At 41.4% G+C, this 23,318-nt stretch overlaps 1 protein-coding gene across 1 annotated transcript in view; it reads right to left on the reverse strand.

The window, feature by feature from the left end:
* Positions 1 to 2,628: 2,628 nt before the first annotated feature.
* sema6a (sema domain, transmembrane domain (TM), and cytoplasmic domain, (semaphorin) 6A) overlaps positions 2,629 to 23,318 on the reverse strand; it is a 139,693-nt gene continuing 119,003 nt past the window's right edge. The window contains 3 exon segments of the mRNA XM_034692543.1: positions 2,629 to 6,934; positions 23,015 to 23,087; positions 23,089 to 23,195. Coding sequence (XP_034548434.1) covers positions 5,781 to 6,934; positions 23,015 to 23,087; positions 23,089 to 23,195 — 1,334 coding nt within the window. The 3' untranslated portion in view covers positions 2,629 to 5,780.

A 23,318-nucleotide genomic window follows, 5' to 3' on the forward strand; every position in this document is an offset into this window, starting at 1 on the left:
CCTAGCCCTATCACCCCAACCCTAACCCTAACCGTAACCCTAACACTAGCCCTATAACCCCAACCCTAGCCCTAACCCTAACCCTAGCCCTATAACCCCAACCCTAGCCCTATAAGCCCAACCCTAGCCCTAACCCTAACCCTAGCCCTATCACCCCAACCCTAACCCTAGCCGTAACCCTAACCCTAGCCCTAGCCCTAACCCTAGCCCTAACCCTAACCCTAACCCTATAACCCTAACCCTAACCCTAGCCCTAGCCCTAACCCTAACCCTAGCCCTAGCCCTAACCCTAACCCTAGCCCTATAACCCCAACCCTAGCCCTATAACCCCAACCCTAGCCCTAACCCTAACCCTAGCCCTATCACCCCAACCCTAACCCTAGCCGTAACCCTAACCCTAGCCCTAGCCCTAACCCTAGCCCTAACCCTAACCCTAACCCTATAACCCTAACCCTAACCCTAGCCCTAGCCCTAACCCTAACCCTAGCCCTAGCCCTAACCCTAACCCCAACCCTAACCCCAACCCTAGCCCTAACCCTAACCCTCACCCTAATCATAACCCTAACCCTAATCATAACCCTAACCCTAACCCTCACCCTAATCAAAACCCTAATCATAACCCTAGGTTTGGGTTTAAAGTTAGGCTTAGGGTTTCTGGTTAGGGTTCCAGGTTTGGGTTAGGTTTAGATGGATACCAGGTTCCCCTAGTGTCCAAGGAAATTGCACATTAGGGCCTGTAGTGGCCAATTGAATAAATACATTCAAAATGAAGGGAGAGCCTCCAAAATGGATCCTGGAGGTACTTTGGGACTCCTCACAGGAACTTTAAGTGTTGAAATAAAAGAAGCATTCATGACATTAGGATTTTTGTTTTTAGTGCTTTAGTTTGCCATAGATCATATCTGTATGCACTGCACTCAAAGCTATAACCTGTAATCTGCCTTAACTCTGACATAACAGACAAATCTCTGCGCCATCAATCCCATCACGCACACACACACAAAGACACACACTCACCTGTTCTGACCTCTCAAACATTAACTTCAAAGTCACTATACCGCACTCTGACTAACTCTGTGATCATCCCATCTCACACAAGTCACCACCAGATGTTGATTGTGCTCCTGTCTTATGCAGAGAGCCTTGGTGGTGAATATCTGAATCTTGATCTCTGAGTAGTACACCAACAAGAGGGTGCCTGAATAGAGGCAGCACAATGCTGCATTGTGACTGCAGCGACAGGCCTCATTAGCTGCACCACATCCTGGTTATCTGATCTCCATGAGTAGTCTGACTCGTACCAACGCCTGAAACTTGTGATTCACAGCAGGATCAAAGGAAGAAGTGTCAGACTACCTGCCTGAGCCACATCTCCTGACAAAATGATACCCAGGATTTGCTAACCTGTGAAACTGGAGACTTTTGTCTGAAATAGAAGCCCCTGTAGTCGGTGTTAGTCAGCAGCATCGACACTCTATGGTGATGAGGTTTGTTTTCATGGGAAAATAGAGGCATAAATGGCGAGTCATATCAAAATAACGTGCTTTAAAAAATCACTTTTTATGTTTTCTCTTTCTCTCTCATATTCAGGGGCTTATTCCCCCTTCTGCTACATCCTTTATGCATTCTTTGCTCAGTTTATTATCCCTGTGGCAACAAATAAAGCAGACACGTGCCATGACTTGTTTCCTTGTTACACACTGTAAATAAAGCTTATTCAACTCTTTTGTTACAACACATTAAAACCCTTTGTTCAAATTTTTTGTTGTCATAATTCACGCAGCATCTTAAGAATTTGAAATAAAGGAAATGTCGGCATCATTCCAACCAGTAATAAGACCTGCGGCAGAAACATTGTGTAATGTTTGGCTCTCGTTATATTCTAATGTTTTAAACTTACAATAAATGGTATTATGTTCTTACTTAGTCACTTGGGATGTAAACATAAACTCAAAATATTATCACCTCATACATTTGGTAAACTTGCTTATTAACTTTGGAATTAAACAAATGAAACTCTGTTGAATCACTCTATTGTTTTGCAGTTGCTCCAGAGTATATTTAAAGTTCTTATCGATTCTCTATTTGAGATTAAAAGGCTTACCATGAACTCACACTACACTTTGAAAGACTTTTTTTTTAAATGTTGTAGTTTAAAAGATTAATTAGAGTGCCTCTATTACCAGTCTGCCAAACAGAGAGCTGTTGCTTCATTTATCGGACAGGATCAATAGTACAATAGAGCAGAGGGCCTTCTCCCTCTGCTAATAACTTAGTGTTATTCTCTCTTTTTCAGTGTGAGGTTAGAGAAATCATTTTCAGCACAGTTAGCGTTCTCTCATCCTCTAAGATGTGCTTCGGATCAGGATTAGAATATTTTTCTGAAGAAAAGTTTCTCACATCTCCAGGGGTTGGCTTTTTTTATCAGGCAATGAAGAACAGTGTACTTGAGGTCATAAAAGTAAAATATTTTCCTGAAAATGAATTCAAAGAAGCTATAAATCCTGTGCAAAGCTCAAGCTTGGTTTTCCCCAAACAACAATGAGATCTTCTCAGTATAAAGACAACCACCGCAGGCAGAGGGGGGGAAAAAAAGTGGAAAAAGTCAAGGACAAACCACAGTCTTCATGACGAGAATTTTATTTTCTTTTTATTTTTTTATTACATTTTGCATTAAATTAAAGAGTTTTCTTTACAACATACATTAAGCTGTGAATCAGATGTTAAGGAAGTGAAGAGAGTAGGGCAAAAAACTTTGTGACGTCACAATATCTTACAAGCTTACAAAGTTCAAAAGGTCGAGAAGTTGAGAAGAGAGTTGTTGATTTTGCATCTAAGAGCAGTGGAGTATAACAAGGGTGAAAGACAAAAAAAGGCACACACCAAAGAACCTCACTGTCCACAGCAGCCTTCACAGTCAAACGCAATCCAGCCTTTTGAAATTTCAAACCCAAACCTGACATCAAAAACTTGTTAGAGAATCTTAAATCTAAATGTCCTAGCCAACACAGAATGTGGACTTTGATTTGATGTTTATACTTTAAGAGGGCAAATGAATATTTTTAAATATTTCGTTTTGGATCAGCATAGTTTCAGGCCTGGGAAAGTTACTGATTCATGTTATGGAAGTTTGGACTTCTTATTAATTTTGGGCCGTTTGTACTTTGAAGATCAAAGCTTCAAACAATAGCTTGGTTAACTGTCTCAATTGACCCAGACCTTGTTCCTAAAGAGGCACCTTCTTCCTGCTATGACCTCATCTGTTGCACCAGGACCCTGCCACTTGCATCCAGCATCTATTTACACATTAGTCAGGTCACACTTCCTACGCGTCCTCTTCTTCTTAGCTGTGGATTGAGACATAGTTGGCTTTCCTCCATTGAGAAACAGAACATTGCTTGATATTGAGAAACCTATCTACACATACGACACTGAGGGAGTGCTCTGTTGATTTACGTGTTCAGAGGGGGAGGTAATCAATACAAAATCCTCCAGAAAAAAAGGGAGTGAAAAACATAACATATAAAGGTCAGATTAGTCAAACTCTCCGCCATATTTAAGGCCTTGATAATGAGAGTTAGTGAAGCACAATAAAAACACATTTTAACTGTGTTTTCGTTTACAAAAACGGGGTTAAAGAAGCAACTTTTTAAAATTGTTGTTTTTAAATTGTCAACCTTCTTCACAGGAACCAGCCTGTTTATGATACTGCCTAACAAATTTGTGTTACAATGCACACAAGAAGCCTAGAAGTGTGTTAGTACTCTCGGTGCCCATGTGTGTTTCTTACTTGCTAGTGTTGACGCTGCTTTTATTATTATGATTATTATTATTGCAGTGGACCAGGAAGATACACATACATTGGCCTTCTCAAGTAACAAATGTTAATTGCTCAGTTAATCAGTCAATCGACCGTTACTCCAAACCAACAGACAGCAAAAGGAAAAAAACAGTAAAAAAAAAAAAAAAACAGGACGTTGAAATTGTATAAAAAATAAAATCAAAACACAACGTCTTCATCGACACTGCCAGCACAACATAAAGGGTTGCTTTAAGCGCATTAATGGCACAATCAGAAATGAACCACAAAGATGACTGTGTGTAGGTGTGTGTGTGTGTGTCTCTGTGTGTGTGTATACATTTTTTTTTGTTTGTGTGTGTGCATGTGTGTGTTAGAGAGAGAAAAAGTGAAAGAGGAAATGTAAATCCTCCTTCCTCTCTTCCCTCTGGACTGTAAGTGTTTTATGTCTAGGGACCAGAATTACAACAATAACACCTACATTCTTTAATTGCATTTTTATCAAACCAGGGAAACATCATGATGTAAGAAAAATAAAAAATAAAATACTACAAGGAGACAAAGTTAACAGCTAATAAAGAAAACATTGTCACTACTTTAGGGGTGTAAGGCACAAATTTACATGTGGAAAAAGAAGCAGGCCATACAGATGTTTTTAGACTTTTCTTTTTCGCCTGCACTTCTGTGTGACGCCGCTACAAACCAAGTAACTCTCCAAGTGTATGCATCGCTTCACTTTGCTTGCAGCGTCACTTCTTACAGCTTCTTTTTGAATGTGTGTGTTTGCAGATTCTCACACTGTTGCTGCAGCTGCTTCTCTTGTATTTGCAACATGCAACAGTGAGCTTTGATGGCACCGGTAAGCCAGCAACCAATCAGGACAAATGTTACCGACTCACACAAAAACCACAGTGCTGATTGGAGGGGAGGAGTGAAAAGGGTACGATAACAGGAAGTCTTTTTTTATGATTGGTCAAAAACGATGGAAATTGTGGTCCATGAAGGTAAAAGTCCCTGTCTGGCACAGTTTAAATAAATATCTCCTCCTCTTCACAGAGGTCACATATATCTCAAGCTGCCGGTCCCACTGAGCACACGGTAAGACCTAGTGGACCTTAAGTCATCAAGAAAGTTCTACGGGCTCCAGTTTAATGACTTTAAATATGTTTTTTTTTCTCTTACTTGATTAATTCATATTAAAAGATCTCTTCTCTGTCCTCTCTCTGTCTCACCAAGCCTAAAAAGTCAGTCTTTTTTTCAAAAGCACTTAATAAAAATAAATACAACAAGCTATTAGTATTAACAGTCATGTGTTATTCAGTAACCAGTACAGTAGAAGGTTCCTCTGGCTTTCAGTCAGGCAGGACTTGATTGCTGTAACACTGAGAGGCTTTTTTCACAGTTTCTGAAAAACTCAGGCAGCTGTCTGTCCTTTCAGTCCGAGCTCAGTCTCTCTCTGAGTGCTTCCTCACTCACTTAGATCTCCCAGTCCTCAAGATACTGTACAACGATTATCTCCAATTCCTCCCCGTGCTGTCATCTTATGTGCTTTTACCAGCGTGATAAAGTATCAGGTCAAGTCCCAGCGGCGAAAAGACACCACAAACAAGAGAGAGAGCCACCGCCTTGAATGCTACAGGGCGCCGTTTGGATGAAATATTCAGGACAGCTTCATCTTCTTCGGTTTTCAGTAGCACATGTTCCCATGTGTGTTTACAGAGGAACCAGCCGGAGCATGAGCTCTATGGCTGCAACAAATGACGACAACCATTTGTATAATATTTACATATTTATATAAAAAGAAGGTGTTTTCTTTAAAAAAAAATGTGTTGCATTTTCCACTGTACTGTACATCAAAATCAAACAAAAAGAAACACTAAAAGGAGATGCAAGTTGTACAGTATTCCCTGTTTTTTCTCTCTTTCAGAAAAAAACTTTCACTACTGTCTGTTCACATTGGACTGACTGGTTAACTATCTGACTATGTGCACGAGTCACTGGACTTGACTTTTGTGGAGAGTGAGACTACAGAGGGTTTAGGGGGGACATCGGGTTTGAGATATTTGATGCCCGTTCGAGGCAGTGAACCGTAAGAGCTCATACTGGGCTGCCGAGACAGAGATATGCCCTGAGCTGTCATTTGTATGGAGTCCACCCTCTGAGGCGCAGGGGGCGGAGTCTCCACACGGTTGAAGCTGTGATGTCTCGACAAATGGGAGGAGTTGGATGAATTGGTGTTGTGCTTCTTTAAGACGGAGGATCCTGAAGCAGAAGATGCTGAACCTTTCCGGAGCCCGTACACCGACGAGTGGACCTCCAGGCGTTTTCCCATCTGTGGGACGGCTGGTGGGATGGTGAGTGAAGCCTCTCGCTGGGGCACACGTGGTGGCAGAATCCCATCTGGATCCACCATGGTAAGGTTGTGACACGGGCTCTTCACTGTCTTGTACTCCAGCGTGGCCCCCTGGTCGTCCATGACACCATGGCCCATGCCGAGCTCACTGTGGTGCGGCTGCTCCACGTACTCATGCTGGTAGGACTGCTGCAGGTGTGGCTGGAGCTGGTGTTGATGCTGTGGCAGAGGCAGGACGACTACACTTGGGATGTGCCCTGGTGAGGCCCTCAAGGGCAGGTCTGTAGAGATGACAGGAGAGCCCATGGGTGGCATGTCCTTGGTGCAGGCGTTGATGAGGTTCTGGTTTCTCTCCCACTCCCGGCTGCCTCTGCTGGGCTTCCGACGTGGCTGCATGGGGGTGGATTCGGGCGTAGGCAGAGCAGCGAGGTCCAGGTGGTGCTGGTCCGCTTTTATCAGCATCTTCCCATTGGGTGTCAGTCTCCCGTTGTGCATCAGAGGAGTGAGGATCGCCTCAGGACGACCGTCTTTGGCCTGTGTCTCAAACAGGCCCGTCAGCTTGGTCACACTGTTCATGGAGCCCCGGCGGGAGTGGAGGTGGTGGTTGTCTTTTTCTTTGCGGCCTGTCAGGTCTATATCTCGCCGTCGGTGGTCGCAGACACAGTAGACAATAATGCCAGAGAAGATGGCGCCCATGGCGAAGGCAAGGATGACTGCGATGGCCAACAAGGTCACAGGAACGAGCTGGTCCCGGCCCTTCTGGTAGCTTTCGCGGATCACACCTGCAGAGAGGAGTAAAGATTACATTCAGACTAAAACAAAGAGAGGCAATGATACTGCTGCTGCTATGTGTTATAAGAAGAGCTGTTGAGAAAGATTTTTTTCATTAGACTGAACAAAAATAGAAAATGATATTAAATTACAATAATTAAAAGACATTTTCTTGGCAAAAAGATAAGAGGTTTAAATAATTTTATGAAAACATGAAAATGAAAGATGATTTATCCCATCATAAGGAACACCTAATCAAAACACAAACGGTAGCTTGAAGACGCAACATTCAATATTTCCCGAAAATCCAATCTAAGACTGTAAATGTGTTTTGGAGGGGTGATTATGATTCACATTTCAAATCCCAGATAAACCTCCGCTGCTGAAATGAAAAAAAGATAGGAGCACAGATAAAGGAGCCTGAAATACCCAACCCCTTTCTTCTCATGGATGCAAATGGGAGACTTTTCATAAATCTTCATAAATGGATCCAATCTCCATGAATCACAGAGAATACATTAAAAAGCCTGTGATTAGCCACTAAATCCAATGAGCTGTGTCATCAGTGTCTTATGAAAGCGCCACTTTCAAAGACTGGAGAAGAAGTGCCGAGATACAGCCAAATAAAAGATAATTCAATAAAAGTAGTCTAACATTGAAAATAAAATGGGGTCAGCAACAATATGCACACACATGCACATGAGTATGGACACATGCATCCTCTCCCAAACACACACGCATTCACACAGACACACATGCTCCCAGATGATAACCTCCAGCCTGTTGATGAATGAGAATGTCTAATGCAGCACTCTGTACCTCGGGTTAAACACACCAGTCCACAGCAGAGAGATTTATAATGCGTTCACACATGACCTGTGGCCAGCACAGATCAGTTACCACAGACAGAGGATTAGGCAGGTGGACTCTATCACGTAAAAGGCTCCCACAGTGCATCACCGCTCTTCATAACGTGACTCAGTTACACGTGTGTCTTTGTCTCATATCAGGCTGTGTATAATTCACTGTACAGAAAATACACATAAAAGATTTTCTGAAACTCTCTATGTATTCAGTTTGTGCCAAAAACGACCTGAAAAGTGAAAAAAAGAGAAAGCTTTCCGTCACTCTGGGTGATATAACTGCTATTCATATGTATGAAGGGAATCCATTACGCCAGCGTGTGTCTCCTATGCAGAGGAGGTTGTGTTTACAGTGAATCTGTGTTCTAAAATAAGCACTATGTGGGTGAAATGATTTGTATAACAGCTTTCAGACATCACAGTCATCTTATTTATGAGGAATTTACATAAAGTTGGCAAGAAAAATAGCTGAAAATGGCGAGGACTATCTTTTTTGGTGTCTCTTTATGAGGATTTGCATTTATGGAATCTCATTTATTAGTCACCCTCATATAAATATGTGTTTTCTGTTGATTCAACTGTAAAGTGCCTTTTAAAAGGAACATACTGTTTGTGTTAAAAAAGAAAAGAAATCAAAGAAGCTAAAAGGTTATTAGACATGATTCTTACCCGGCTTTCTTAGTAATCATCAGGCTGTGTTAAATACTTGATTCTGATTGGCCAAGACCCCATAACAGTAATTAATTAATTCTGAATAACGAGAGCATGAAAGGACAACCACCTCACACGTCATAACAAATCAATCTGCGACAAGGAGTCCAGCATATTTATGAAGTTCATGATTTCACCTCTTCCTGTATACAATGTGGCAAAAACATGTTTCGGCAGTAGCTCAGTACATAGGGACTTGGCTTGGGAACCGAAGGGTTGCCGGTTCGAGTCGCAGTATGGATGAAGTTTAGCAAGTGGACTGGTGGCTGCAGAGGTGCTGGTTCACTTGCCTGGGCACTGCCGATGTGCCCTTGAGCAAGGCACTGAACCCCCAACTGCTCAGGCTGCGCTGGTTGATGGCAGCATCCTCACTCTGACATCTCTTCCTAAGTGCATGTCCACTGCATGTGTGTGCATGATTGTATGTATATACCAAAAACTGTGTGTGTAGCATGTCCAAAAAATAGCACAAGTGAAAAAACGGAATTTCCCCCCTGGAGATTAATAAAGTATGTTTCTTTCTTTCTTCTCTTTCCAAGGGAATCAGTAGACAGCATTTGTGGTATTACCTTCAATCTATTTGGAGGGCACAAAACCCTAGAATTATGGTCAATGGCCTTCTAGTCTTCAGCAAAGAAAAGAAGACAAGAGGAGGAAAACGCAAACAGACACAAAGCGATCACAATCTGCAACACTGTGAGCTTACCAGTGTTACAGATCCGGTTTAGTGAGAAGCAGATGCCAACAGAGAATATACGAGGAAAAGAACCATACAGGTGCTGCTGTTATTTTCTTTATCTGTTATGAATGCCAATGGAAAAACATTCATGTTTGATTTTACCGTGAATGAAAATGTTATGTTCAATGTGATTCATAGCGGTAAAGTAGGCAAGTGTGAACTGATGTGAATGAAAATGTTAACTTTAATGTTAATCTGACCCACAGGTAGTCTGCTAAAAATGCTGTTGCCATAGACGCACTACCAACTGTCAAATCTGAGGGACTATTTTTTAGCTGCATAAATATATAACTTTTGAATCAACAAAATAATCTTGAACACAATACTTAGTGTTAACTTGTTTGTGATCTTCATTGGTAGCCTGGCAATGAGTGAGATAATGTCCTCTGCTTTGTATTGGGGTCCTGTCTCACGCAATCAGGCCACTGTTTCGCATCAACACCCACTGAATTTACATTCTACCTTTCTTACATACACTGGAATATATGCATTTTCAGTTTTTACTCCATAAAACACCAACTATCCTCAGGATGTTGGCTGAACAAATACAATCAAAAGTACCTTGAGCTGCGAACCTCTAAGTTAACAGGAGACATTGTTCAAAACACGCGTCAACACAGATTGTTTCAATCTTGTCTTTTCTCACTCTTCTCATTTTCTCACAGATCATCATAGAAGTGTTTCAAATTGCTTTGTAGTTCTCCAAAAGATGATGAAGCGTTAGTTGCAATAATTCTGTAAAATCCTGAAGGCTCTGGGTAATCTTGTTTGAGCCTTTCAGCTCGTTTGTGTCACCCCGGACGTTCTCTGAGATTCTCTTCTTTCTGTGTCTCCTCAGCGAGACATAGCGCAGACACAGAGACAACACAGTAATCTGTTCTCGTGGAACTGAAATCCAGACTCTCTTAAACTAACACCCATAATCCTCACTCGCTGCAGTCATACTTCATTAGGCCAAAAACATGACTTAAAACGTGCTTTACCCGCCAAAATAAACCACTGAGAAACGCCCGAGTCTCTGTGTTGACTTTACAGCTCAACCTAGATAGAGAAAAAGAGCGGTTTCTTTATGCTTGGATCATTCTTCTTTTATTGTAAAAACAAAACTTCACTTTTTATTTAATAGAGTGCTGACAACCGCACGTACCTCATTTACCGTTGAACAGTTCTTTAAAAAAAACGACCTCTCGGTTCTTATCAGAGATTTGCTCTGCTGTGTAGATAGAGTGAGAAGTGATGAGTGCAGTGAAACATTGAGGTTTGACGTGTTATGCTGTGGACTCGTGACCAAATGACCCGCCTGTCTGCTTAAACATCTGCTTCTCGTCTGGTACAGTAACATCTGCAAACAAGAGCGATACGAGCTGCTATCTTTCTTTTTGTTGACTTTCTTCTGTCCTCACTTAAGATCCTCTCTGCTACTCTACAGAAACAATGAATCATCATGCTGACTTTCTTGTTTTCGCTCACACTGTGCAGCTTCCATATGGTAAGTGTTCCATTCAGTGGAAGCTATAATTATCACCTTGTGGTTTTTTTGAGTTATCATCCTTTGGCAGAGACGACAATGGGGACGGGTTGCGTTCTAGTGCTGCTGGGTTAAGCGCTTTTGCCAACAAAGAAGAAAAGGGAAGACGGAGAGGAAGACGAGGAGGAAGACAAGGAGAAAGACGGCTTCACCTGAGGAGAGGAGCCTGGAAATTCTCCAAAAAACGTTTTACACGGGAAAATGAAAAAACAGGTGTAAACAAACACTTTGGCAAATCTCTTGTTTTTTTTCCCTCCATAATCCTTGGGAAATGTAAGCACTTTATACATCTCTGTCTACACTGCTTACATGCTTAAGGAGCAAGTCAAAACTGCTATGAATTTTCATGACAGTGAATTTATTTCAGCTAAAGGTTAACATTCTTCGACTGGGGATTTGGGATTCATATTGAATAGCAAAGGCGGAGGGTAGCAGAGCCAAACAGGCATCTATTCTGGAGAAGGAGGCGAACTGTGGAGCTCTGTCTTTGTCTTTCTCTCTGGTCGTGGGAGCCGAGGTTAAAGCCCTTTTTAACCTGCACTGCATGGGTCTTCCTGTCTGTGCCTTTCATTCTTTCTCTCACTTTTTCTCCCATTCCATCTATCATTCTTGTCTTTGCACTCACGCACTTCCGCAGGGTACTTAGCCTAAGGCCTTGGGTAAAACACACAAAAAAATAAAAACTTCCAAGACCTCCATCTCTCATGTAAGGAATTGTTTTTCATCCTGACATCAAAGAGCAATGGAAGTAGCCACAGAGGACGCAGGAGGTGTCTCTGTCTAATCACAGGACTTAAGGGGTTTTGAGTCGCTACGCCGCCCATTTTTAGAGAACAGTCTGTGGTCTTGGTAAAACTTTTGGAAACTTCCACAACCTGACCCTAAAGACTATCAAAGTGATGCTAAAGCCCACCGATTTTCTGCCTTGGTCTCATCTTGTTGAGGTTCTGACTATACAGTGACTTCTAATCTTCTGGTTTCAACTTTCGCCTTGCCCCCAGAATGCATTGCAAGGCATCCTGCAGCTCAAACACTTCTCACAGCCTATTGAATTGATTTGAATTTCACACCGCCTCAGGCCTCAACATTCAGATATTAAATACATATCTCAGATACTGAGATATTTTTTCGCTGTCAAAACAGTCTGGGTCGGCAGCACTTAGTTGTAAATCAGAAACATTGTAATCTGCTGTGACTGGAACTCGTGAATTCTCTCTCTCTCTTTCTGTCTGTCTCCCTTACACACAGACATTGAGAGAGAGACACACACACACACACACACACACACACACACACACACACACACACACACACACACACACACACACACACACACACACACACACACACACACACACACACACACACACACACACACACACACACACACTCCTGCACTAGTTTAATCTCTTCAGAAGTACCAGCTGACTTAAGCCCACAGAGCTCGTCTTTGTGCTGGTGTTGGGGAAACTTCAAAGGTAGTTAAACATCACAGCGAGGTCACGCAGAGGGCTCCCACCTCTGACTGCAGGCTGCAGCTCAAAGACATTGTCTCCAAAATGATAAAAATCTTAATCGGACTTAACTGCACTCACTGATGTGTCACTTGTTGAAAGATAGAAGAGTGGACCTTGTCAACGAGTAGAGGAGAGGAACAGATGAAAGAGAGGAGCAAAAAATGTTTAGAGCTTCTTTATTTGCTTTCTGGGACTCACTTGTTGTCATTTTTTAAAAAGGGCATTGCTGTTAAGATGATGGCAGCAATTCATTAAATTCAATTTAATCTCCAGTTAGCATTTAATCTCATTAATTCCTGTATATGTTTAAACTGAAGAGGCACTGGCATGGTGTTATTCAATATTAAGCGTTCATCAAACAATCCGGGATCAGCACACAGCATACAGATGAGCCAGTTAAGATATAATTAAAGGCTTAATTATATTATTCTGCACCTCAGGTATTAACAGCAATGTTCTCACCTATCTGCCTCCCTGCATACAAACTGTAGTATTTAATCCTCACATAATGAACAGGAAATAAAAACATAATTTACACCTTGATGGGAACACTTTCTATTAGGTTTTTAATGCATTAAATTGCCACTTCTACTGTTTGCATTAACAAATGATACTTGTTATAGAATTGTCTAAAATGCAGAAACATGTTAGCAACATTAACTACTTGGTCAGGTTTAGGGAAATAACAAAGATATTATACGTAGTGTATACGTAGTGTAACTACGTATTAACCTACATCTGTTAGTTACCTACACTGTAAGGCCCTGTGTCCTTTTGCTTACAGTTTAACAAAAGATTTCCCACAGTGTTTCTGCTTCTATTAGTAGTGACCATGAAGTCTGTATTAAAATGCTTTTTATGCTTTATATTTGCTTTCATGAAAAAATGTAAAGATATATCATGCATTAGCAGCAGCTCTAGACCTGGAAATTGAACTTTAAAAAAACAAGTGTAGTCAGTTTCCCCTTCTTACAGACTTCTGCCAATGCTGTTGACAACATTGATATCAGAAGTCCCACCCTTTCTTGATTTTGGTCTGTGATGGAGAAATGACATTGATGAACAGGGTGGTGCTCCAAAAGTTGAACTATTATCAGTTGAGAGCAACAAATTCCAGCTGACACCGAGAGTGTTTCTGCACTAGGCCCTGAAAATGTGTCTCTGAACAGAAAAACGGTTCTGCCAGCGCAAGAAACAGTGCAATGGACACAAGCCTCAAGTACCTACAGCACTATATTTCACATACATACATTACTTGTTAAGTATTTTTAAAAAATCTGGTTCTTAAATTCAGTATTCACTTTTTGTTTCACACAGTAATCCATTTTCACTTCCACTCCCCACACTTATTTAGCCAAAGGATCTTGTCCAGACGTAACAACGAAGGTTACTAATAGCATCATATTGTAGACTATTTGATCTAAAATAACATGTCCCATTATCTCTGATGTGCAGGTTTACAGCAAGTGTTGAAAACATGAATTAAAATGTATGAAAATGTGGATCTTCTTTGAAAAGACTCTCGCCAAAACTCTTTAATACTTTCTAGTTGTTGTTGTTGTTGTTGTTGTTGATGATACCGACTCCTGTTCATAAGTATTCAGTATTTAGGTGTCACTTTCACATAAATGATGACCCACTTAAGTGTTTTCTTAATAATTCTGTGACAACTGATAATGTTTCTCAAGCTTCTGACTTCAATCGGTGACTAAAGTGCTGCATGTTATAAATGGAGGCAGGAATAATCATTGAGAAATGTTTTAGCACACACCCAGCTCCTGCATCGTACCACCACAGAACAAAGGCAGAGCTTGTATCTGCTTGATGAGAGGCTCCCTCATGGACATCGTAACGTGACTGTTTAAATTTTGTAGAGTAATGACAGCTGAATGTGGGTTAGACAAACTTCAATAGCACACTAGGATCAGCTGCTGTGATATGAGATTCAGTGTCATATGGCTAGGAAGACAAAGCAGGGCTTTTGTATGTTCCAGTAATGTCAAGAGGTCTGACTGAAAAACGAAATAAAACTATAAAATGTAAAAGCAGCAGTAAATGTGTGCAGAAACAAAAGCTGTCAGAGAGAACAATAAGCTAATCAGTGGAGGAAAATACAGCTTATAGCTTGACGTCAGCGAGGGAAGTGCGTAATACCGGGAAAACATCCAGTCCACTGTTTCTATTATGAATCACAATGAGCTGCCAATAATTCATCTTCCTCACAAAGGCTTATCACAAGTGAGAAACACTGAAACAGAATCATGCACTCAATATAAGACTGAAGGTGTTATTATGACGAGAACATGAGTTGTTAGATTTAGTTAAAATGTTACTTTGTCTTTGTCAGTTGTGGAGTTTTCTTTCCTTAAAGAGCTATTTCACCAACTTTTAACCTCAATCTTGTAATCAATTTTAAAAGAGAACGCTAAATGCTATCACTCCTCTGCGGGACATATGAGATGACTAATGTTAAATGCCAAAAACTGCTCACCCTCGAAGGCTTCTGATAAACTTCATTGATCTAATTATCACCGAAGTTCATGTAAGACTCTTTATGGCAGAACTTTTCAGCCCACTTAACAAAGAAGGTATTTCTTAAAGGTGACATATTATGCTCTTTTTCATCAATATATATTGGTCTAAAAGGTCCCCAAAATATGTCTTTAAAGTTAATGCTCAAAAAAACACTTTGAAATCAGATTTTGGCATGCCTGAAGAACCCTCTTCTTCAGCCCTGCTCAGAACAGTCTTTTCTCTCTCCGACCACGCCCCCTCAGGAAGTGGATTTGCCCTCGGCTCTCCAGCATGTTGATCTAATGTTTACATGTTGGCTGAATATACACAGCTGCTCACAGACCCGCGTTACTTCAACCCTCTGAATCTGATCCAGAATCAGATCCTGACGGAGAGGTGCCTGCAGCAGGACCTTTCTGAACCATTGGTCACAGATTTAGTGTTTCTTGTTTTTTTATTTGTCAGTATTTCGACGTGTGTCTTGGTACACAGCTACTAACATGTAGCTATGTGGCTATGCTAACTAGCGCTAGCACTTATCCATGATAAATAAAAATCATCCCCTAGATCTTCAAATCTGCAGACGTGGGGAGTAAAACCGACCTCTGCCAGAAAGGCAGCAGGACCTTTCTGAACGATTGGTCACAGATTTAGTGTTTCTTGTTGTTTTATTTGTCAGTATGTAGACGTGTATCTTGGTACACAGCTACAGCTACGACATTTAGCTATGTGGCTATGCTAACTGGCGCTAGCACTTATCTATGAAAAATAAAAATCCTCCACTAGATCCTCAAATCTGCAGACGTGGGGAGTAAAACTGACCTTTGTGTTTATTAAGACAGCCTACAACTAGCATGCCTCCCTCCTAAGCTCCTTGTTAACACACTTGTGCAGGTAATGAAAAAAGGAGGAGGTGTTGAGTTGTATTTTATACAATCTATGGGCTGAACAAGCTCTGAGCTCTGACTTCCGTTAAAGACTGGATATTGTTGTGACGTAACAAAAACACGGAAATCTGAAACGGCTTGTTTCACACACATTTACAGAAAGGTGGAGAAATCAGAACAGGGGTAAAATGGTTTTTTTTCATTTTGGGGGGGTTTGTAGACATGCCAGGGACACATATTTCAGGTACAGAACCATTAAAAAGTCGATTTTTCAGATGAAAAATCCTTGTGTTGTTCTTTTTTGCTCCATTGTAAAAGAGGAAAAGTGGTTAAAAGATAGTCTTTTATATACTGCTCATAAAAGAAATGGCTATTGAAGGCTTTATTGTTCAAGTTCGCAGTTTTTGGTTAAATCAGAGGTTAAATGGACTCTTGCGGACTGTACTTTAGGTACAGATATAACTGTTTGCAAATTTTCCAGAAAAGCAGAGGAAAGAAGTAGAGATGTTCTAAAGCGACTCATTTCCTGGTTGCTTACACAGAAATGGAAATTACGGCTAACTGACTGCTCTAAAGGTCAGCAGACATTCAGGCAGAAGTAAAAGTTGTCACTACAAACAGGATCATAGCCTGCATGGGTGATAATGTCAAATTGGTTTGTAGATTGTGGCAAAAGTTGGCAGAGCTTAAACCTCCAGCCTTGTGTCCTCCTGTCAGTTTCACATCTACATGCCTGTGCTAGTTACTCTGGTTAAGTGGTTATATGCCCGTTTAACCAGACACAACCTCCATACAACTTTATCTCTGTTTTATAGATCAAAATACTGCCAAACTACACCATGCTGCAAGAAGCCTCCTATAATCTGTGCTTTTAACATCCAGATAGTAGAAGATCATAACATTAGCTATCATCTGGAGGTAGAGCCCTGCATGCGGCTGTGCTACATCTTAGACACAACATATAACCGACACTTAAGGGCTACAATAATAAAGATATTAATAACTGGTTTAACAGCCTGGTAATTCCTGTGCCAACTAAAGATGGTGATGGTGTTTAATCATTTAGTTGAATGCAAGCCCACATCCCCAGACGGCACTACAACTCTGCTCATAATGGGGCATGCAGCTGCACGCACATGGATATCAACTGGCATCATTATGTGGTGAATTATTGACTCAAAGACCAGTTATTCAATATTAAGGATAAGAAGACATCCATTAATATTGTTATCTTTAAGCTTCATTAGCATACATGTTTATAAACATGTATGAATAAAGTCCCCTTTTGGATATATATAAATAGATATATTATTTTGTATTATATGTAGGAGATTTTAATTGTTTACATGTCTGAAAGATTTTCATCATCAAATGTTTAAATAACTATTTTTTTATTATCAGTTGATTAAATGTAAATAAATACATTTATTTTTTTATCTCAGGTCATTGAATTGAACCTCATTTAAATAGTACGGTGCTTCTGTAGTATCAGCATATATTTTATCAAAACATTCAATAAATCAGAGTGATGACACTTCTGAGACGCAACCTGAGCGGTTGGAGCATTTGAGGTTAACAGTCAGACTTCCTACAAGTGCACAGCATCACAATGAATCAACCTTAGTCCCTTTGGTTGCAAAAAAAGAACAAAGAGCTCAGGTTTATTCATTTTTAATATTGTGCACTCAGAATTTTTGACTATAACTAAATAAAAAAGCTTATTTTATACTGCTGATATTGGGTGTATCCAACCGTTTTTTAAAACTCAACACTGACATAGCATCCACAATAACGATGGTAAAATGATGGAGGTGTGTGAGAAGGGTCATTCTCTCCTCTATCACACCACATCAGCACACAGGTGTCAGAGAGACGCCTGCAGCTGAAAATAACCCTGCAGACCTGCTGTCAGACGGTCCGTGTTACCATGAAATCCCTGACATGGATGGAAATTATTTCTTTCAATCCACCACGGACTTTCTTGTTATGGCAAAGAAATGTCATCAAAATACTAGGAAGCTGCTTGGGAATAAATAATATTGGACAAAAACTTTGTGCTTCCTCCGACTTTTGTTCACAATCAAGTCTCTGTTTATGAAGATGTAAATGCTGCATCCTCTTCAGCCAACACGCAGTCAAAGCTCACCCTGTGAATACTGATGAGAAAAACAAACCCATCTCAGCAGACAACCACGTCTACTACAAATTACATTTATGCAATACTAATTTGCTTACCCAATTACACCCTGGTTAGACGGGTAATTGCTACCTGGATTATATTTACAGGCAACGTCATTTCTAGTGTAGGAGGAGGTGCATTTATACATCACAGCAGGGGGGTTATTGGTTTTTGTTGGAAGAAAACTCACGCAGGTGCTTCAAGCCAGCAATGATCTTAACTTTTGAGTAACTGTGGAGGACTTTATTGTGTAGATTCTGGCGTACCATTTGGACGAGGCAAGGTGGCACATACTGTACATCAATGCTCGTTTGACCTGGGAATTTGGGCGTGATCTCACCTGAAGACAGCAGTGATGGGCAGTAAAAAGAATGCTGATGGTCTGACTCTGCTAATGTATGTGATGTAGAGGCTTCAGAATAAAATACAGTCCTCACAGTATGTTTGACATACCCCTAAAAAATGTATCTTTTTTGCAGGAAAACAAGTAAACTATAGCATCATGGAATAATTTGCAGATGTTCAGTATAGACATCCAGAGTACCTCCAAGTTAAAGGTGTATGTATTTGCTCATTTTACTAACTTTAGAGTTCCTTTCAGTAACATTCAGTTTGTGTTGATTTTGGCGCCCCCTGTGGACAGTCATACCTTTTCGCTGGTCTTGTCCTGCACATGTCTTCTTTAACAGTCAAATGTATCACTCATTGCAAATATTTGCAAAGGAAAAAGTTTACAAAGGCCTATTTTTCAGTTTACTGTGAATGCCTGTCTGATACCTACCCCCTCAAAGTGGTTACAGGTATCAAAAATTACAATATAGGAATTGTCAGTCTTGTTGCTGATGAGAAACTTCACAGTGGATATCAGTCTGTTCCATAACCAGCCAAAAACTCCTAACAGAAGCTTTAAGGAGACAACGCTGCATAAGATGCACTTGCAGGTGTGTTATATTCAAGTCAACAGCATTTCAGCCAAGATTAGTTGAGCTAGCCAGGAAGATATAAAATACAGAACATAGACTCTGGGTTAGATTTGTGGCCCAATATGAAAACAGATGACTGAGAGCGATAGAGAGAAACACTGTTTTCACTCTGTCCAGCTGCGATAACTCACTCCATCTCACATACTCCCTTTTTTTCCATCTCTTTTTTTAATTATATCTGTCTGTTCACCTTCTATCTCTTCACCCTCTCCCTTATAACCTTCGCTGCTACATTATTGTCCTCTTCTGTTTAATAAATCTTTATCATGTGTGCTTCTTTTCTCTTCTCTCCCTCATTTCCCATATCCCTTTCTCCTGCCCCTGTTGTCTCTCTCCATCCCTCTTTCCTTCCACCTCTCGCCTTTTTCTTCTACCCCTCGGATAGCTGCTGTAATGAACCCATAAATTGGAGCAACACAGCAGTGGCTACAGGTCGAGTTGGGGGAGGGTGGATGTAAGAGGAGGGAAGGTGGGGGGTTGAACCTGACAGAGAGAGAGAGAGAGAGAGAGAGAGAGAGAGAGAGAGAGAGAGAGAGAGAGAGAGAGAGAGAGAGAGAGAGAGGAGGAGAGAGCAGGGCGAGGATTCATTCCTGCAGACAGGGGAAGAGATATGAGTCCAGGAGGAGAGGAGACAGACTACAAGGGGGGAGGAGACAGAGAAGGAAGACAGACAGAGAGAGAGAAGGGCGAGGGGGGGAGGGGTATTAAGCTCTATAAATTGGTTGAGGAATTAATTTGCACTAGGTAAGGTATAGCCTTGGAACATGCCTTCCCAGTCAGATGAGAGGTCCTGTGGAAGGAGGGAGACTGATCACAATGGCAGCAGATGGTGGAGAGTGGGCTGGTCTGGTAGGTTTTTGGGGGGCTGGGGTGAGTGATGGGTTGCAAGGGGAGAGATGTATGATAGGTAAGGTGACAGGAGTGGAGGGAAACATGACAGAAACAGATGAGGCCAAGGCAGATAGACACACAGACACACACACAGACAAACAGAATAGTGGCTCAAATGTACTGTGAAACACCACCTGCTAACTGCGATGGTCCCACTGGAATGCCGAATAATGATGCCGCTGGGTGCTAAATACCATCAGTGTGTGAATCCTCATCACTTTGCAGCATTGGTAATTACTCTGCTGGTGTCAGGCTAATACATATTGGCAGCACTGTAATATTCATTAGCAGATAAGATTCCACAGTGTCCTGACTGCAAATGAAAAAGTTTGAAGGAGTAATTGTTATTTCTTTTAAATCACAAACAAGCTTGCAAACGACTCCAGCTAATACATTTTCACTCAAGCATAAACTTTTCTTACTTAACTTGAGAGATTGATTCTGCGGTTAAATGTTCCTCTCTTTTTTTCTGCTCTAAAACGGTCCGCATGGATTCATCTCCGAGGCGATAAAATGACTCATTTACTTAGCTTCTGACTCCATAATCATTCCTCATATATTGATCCCATTTCCACTTCCTCATGCGCAGTTTAAAGTTTTCACAGTACAGTTGACACCTGAAGCCAGTAACACCGAGGGGCGACAGGAAGGAAGACGAAGAGGCAGGATGGGTGGAGCGGGAAATGATGAATACTGTGTGAACTGCGGTGCTCAATTTGCCATGCTGAAAAAAGCATTAAGCTGCATGGAGGCAAAACTGTGCTTAATACCATCAAAGCAATCAAGACAGGAAAAAGGCAAATATATAAACAGCAAAAAAGCAGACCAAGCCATGCAAAACATCAAGAACTGCTCACAAGAAACCAAAACAAATCAAACTTCATCAGAGCTGACTCGTAGAAAAGGAAAAAGAAAAGACTGTTGAGCTGGAAATTGAAATATAACTGATAAATACTGAAACAAGCTGCAAAAGTGTCTTTAAATAATAATAAGAACAATAGCAATAATGATCATACAGAAAAAACAGCAGGAAGCATTGTATTGAAATGTGAAGTCCTGTTGCCGTTACCTGAGATCAGAAGCTCTCACCCCCCCCCCCAAAAAACTACTTTTAAACAATCCTTTAACTTTTACAACATGAAGACATGAGTGATTCTCAAAGTACATCTTCACCCCCTGTTTCTCGTGAGGCTCTGGTGATGTTACACCTGCTCAGGTAAAGGCAACAAGGGGAACGACAGCATGTTGTGATGCTGGCTGTAGGCATGCTGTCTGAAGTCTCTGCCACCATTGTGCTTGGATCTACCCACTGGTGCCTCACTGCTTCCAGCTGAAATGCTGCCTCTTTTTATTCCACAGACAGGAGGAGATGCGTGAGTGTGACAGACTGAACCGCCTTATTTTACTGCTTGTAATTATGACAGACGATGTGTTTGTGCTTCGCTATATTCGAGTTGCTATGTTGTGGATTTCTCAGGAATATATACCTGCTGATCAACAAATTCTGTCGTTCTGAAGTTATTTCCAAAATCCTCAAAAACCCCACCAACCATCTGGATGAAAAAATATTCCGTCTGTGCACTATAAAAAAAGATTTTCTACCTCTTTATTAGGTTGCAAGTGTATTTCCTATCGAGGTTGCCAAGAACGAAATATAACCTTGTTGTTGGCAAACACAAGCAAAATACAAACTTGTTATTTCTTATGAAAGCTGCATCATGCAAGAATTGGTACTTTTTGCGACTTGAAATCTTGCATTTTTGGTGTTCAATCCCCTCTATCGCCATGACTTCTCTTTTTCTCTTCTACGCTGCATCAGCTAACTGGAAGGTTTATCTTTCAGAGCTTTCTGCTGTAAAAGGGAAAATCCTCAAAACAGGAGACTGAACCTGCGCCAACCAAGTTACATGAACAGCATGTGAACTTGCCGACTTAGCAATTTGGGAGTTTCTTTAAGTGAATTGTGCCTTTCAAAGAAAGGGAAAAAAATAACAAATGATTTTCAACCTTAATCCGATTAATGCGTTAGCGCTGACAGCCCTAGTAATTACATGATAAAACTGCCACATAATCTTACTTTAAAAATATAAAATATCCCAAAGTAACAGATGTATGCCAAAATAACGAATAATCATAATTCATGTTTAGATTTTTTGTCACATTCTAACAGAGTGAGCAGATGTGATGTAATTTCAGGTTACAGTCTTGGTTTGGAAAGCAAAATCTTTTTTTTAATACTGCAAAAGTCAGAATTTATTCTTAAATATAGTTGGTAAGATGAAAGATCACTGGACATTTTCTGCTTTTCTTTCTAAACTGGGTGCTTCCATTTATACCTGTAGCAGATCCTTTTTTAATTTAAACTCTGAAACGGCGAAAATGTTCTTTTTTTTTTAGCTCATTTCCAAAATGTTTTCCCCTATGTACAGTCTGTCTGTTAAATGTCCCCTCTATGTACCACCATTATTGATAATCAATAACTCCTCAAGGCCACAGTGATGCCACATGTTACAAAATGAACTACATAATACATTGGGGACATGTTGCATGTTGTTCTAATGGAATCTGTAATGGCTCCATCTGTTTTATTAAGGGACAAAACATGATGAGCTGCATCACGGTGACCTTTTGTCTTCCTCCCTACTTCCGATAAGTGTTGACCCTCATGTCTCCTTTCCTTCTATCCTTCTCATTCTCTCTCTCTCCTGTCTTTTATCCATTTAGCTGTTCTTGAGGCGGTACAGCATTAGGCAGGTTGTTAACACACGAGAAAAGGGCGTTCAATGTCATGTCACTGTGTCGCAAAGCATGACAGAGCCAGGCACCAGGGCCATATACTCGAGGAAATAAATACGTCGCCATCTTCCTTTTCAGAGTGTAATGGTCTGGATATTACATCTCCTGTGGGACATTACGGTCCACGGATAATAAATCTATCCTACAGTGTGGGAGTATAAGTGTTTGCGTGTGCCCATGTGTGCGTTCAAGGTGCGCAAAGTGTGTCTGTGTCTGCATATATATGCACATTGTAGGTGTGTTCCTTTCCGAGGGGGGTTCACATGCACAGTGTGAGGCAATTTGTCCCCCAGAGAGAAAGCGATCTGCTACCTCTACACCTCGTCAGCTGGAAGCAGCTAGGCAGCCGTAAATCTCAATTACACAAATCCCTCCCTCCCCCTCCCCCTCCCCCTCCCTCTCCTCTCCTCCCTCCCCTCCTCCCACCCTTCCTTGCCACAGGTGACAAAGGACCAATTTGACTGTGATGGTTCCAAGGCTTACCATTCGCTTCGGGCTGAGTCTGAGAGGGCACGGCCACGTAGGGCTCCTCCCCTTTGTCTGAGCTCATGGGGGGGGTCCTTCCGCTCCACCATGCGGCCCCGCCCCAGGGGGCCCTCGGCGGCCTCGGGTAGGGCCGGGGTGGGGAGTGTGAGGGTGTGGTGGTGGTGACGGTGATGGTGGCCTGCCGGACACAACACAGGTTAACCGTGGCTCAGGGCAGTCAGGGACAGGGTTCAGTGTGTGTGAGTGTAGGGCAGCTGGGGTGCTCACACACACATACATACACAGACATACACACACATAT

Source organism: Notolabrus celidotus, chromosome 9 (genome assembly GCF_009762535.1).
Source record: "Notolabrus celidotus isolate fNotCel1 chromosome 9, fNotCel1.pri, whole genome shotgun sequence".
NCBI classification, from domain to species: domain Eukaryota; kingdom Metazoa; phylum Chordata; class Actinopteri; order Labriformes; family Labridae; genus Notolabrus; species Notolabrus celidotus.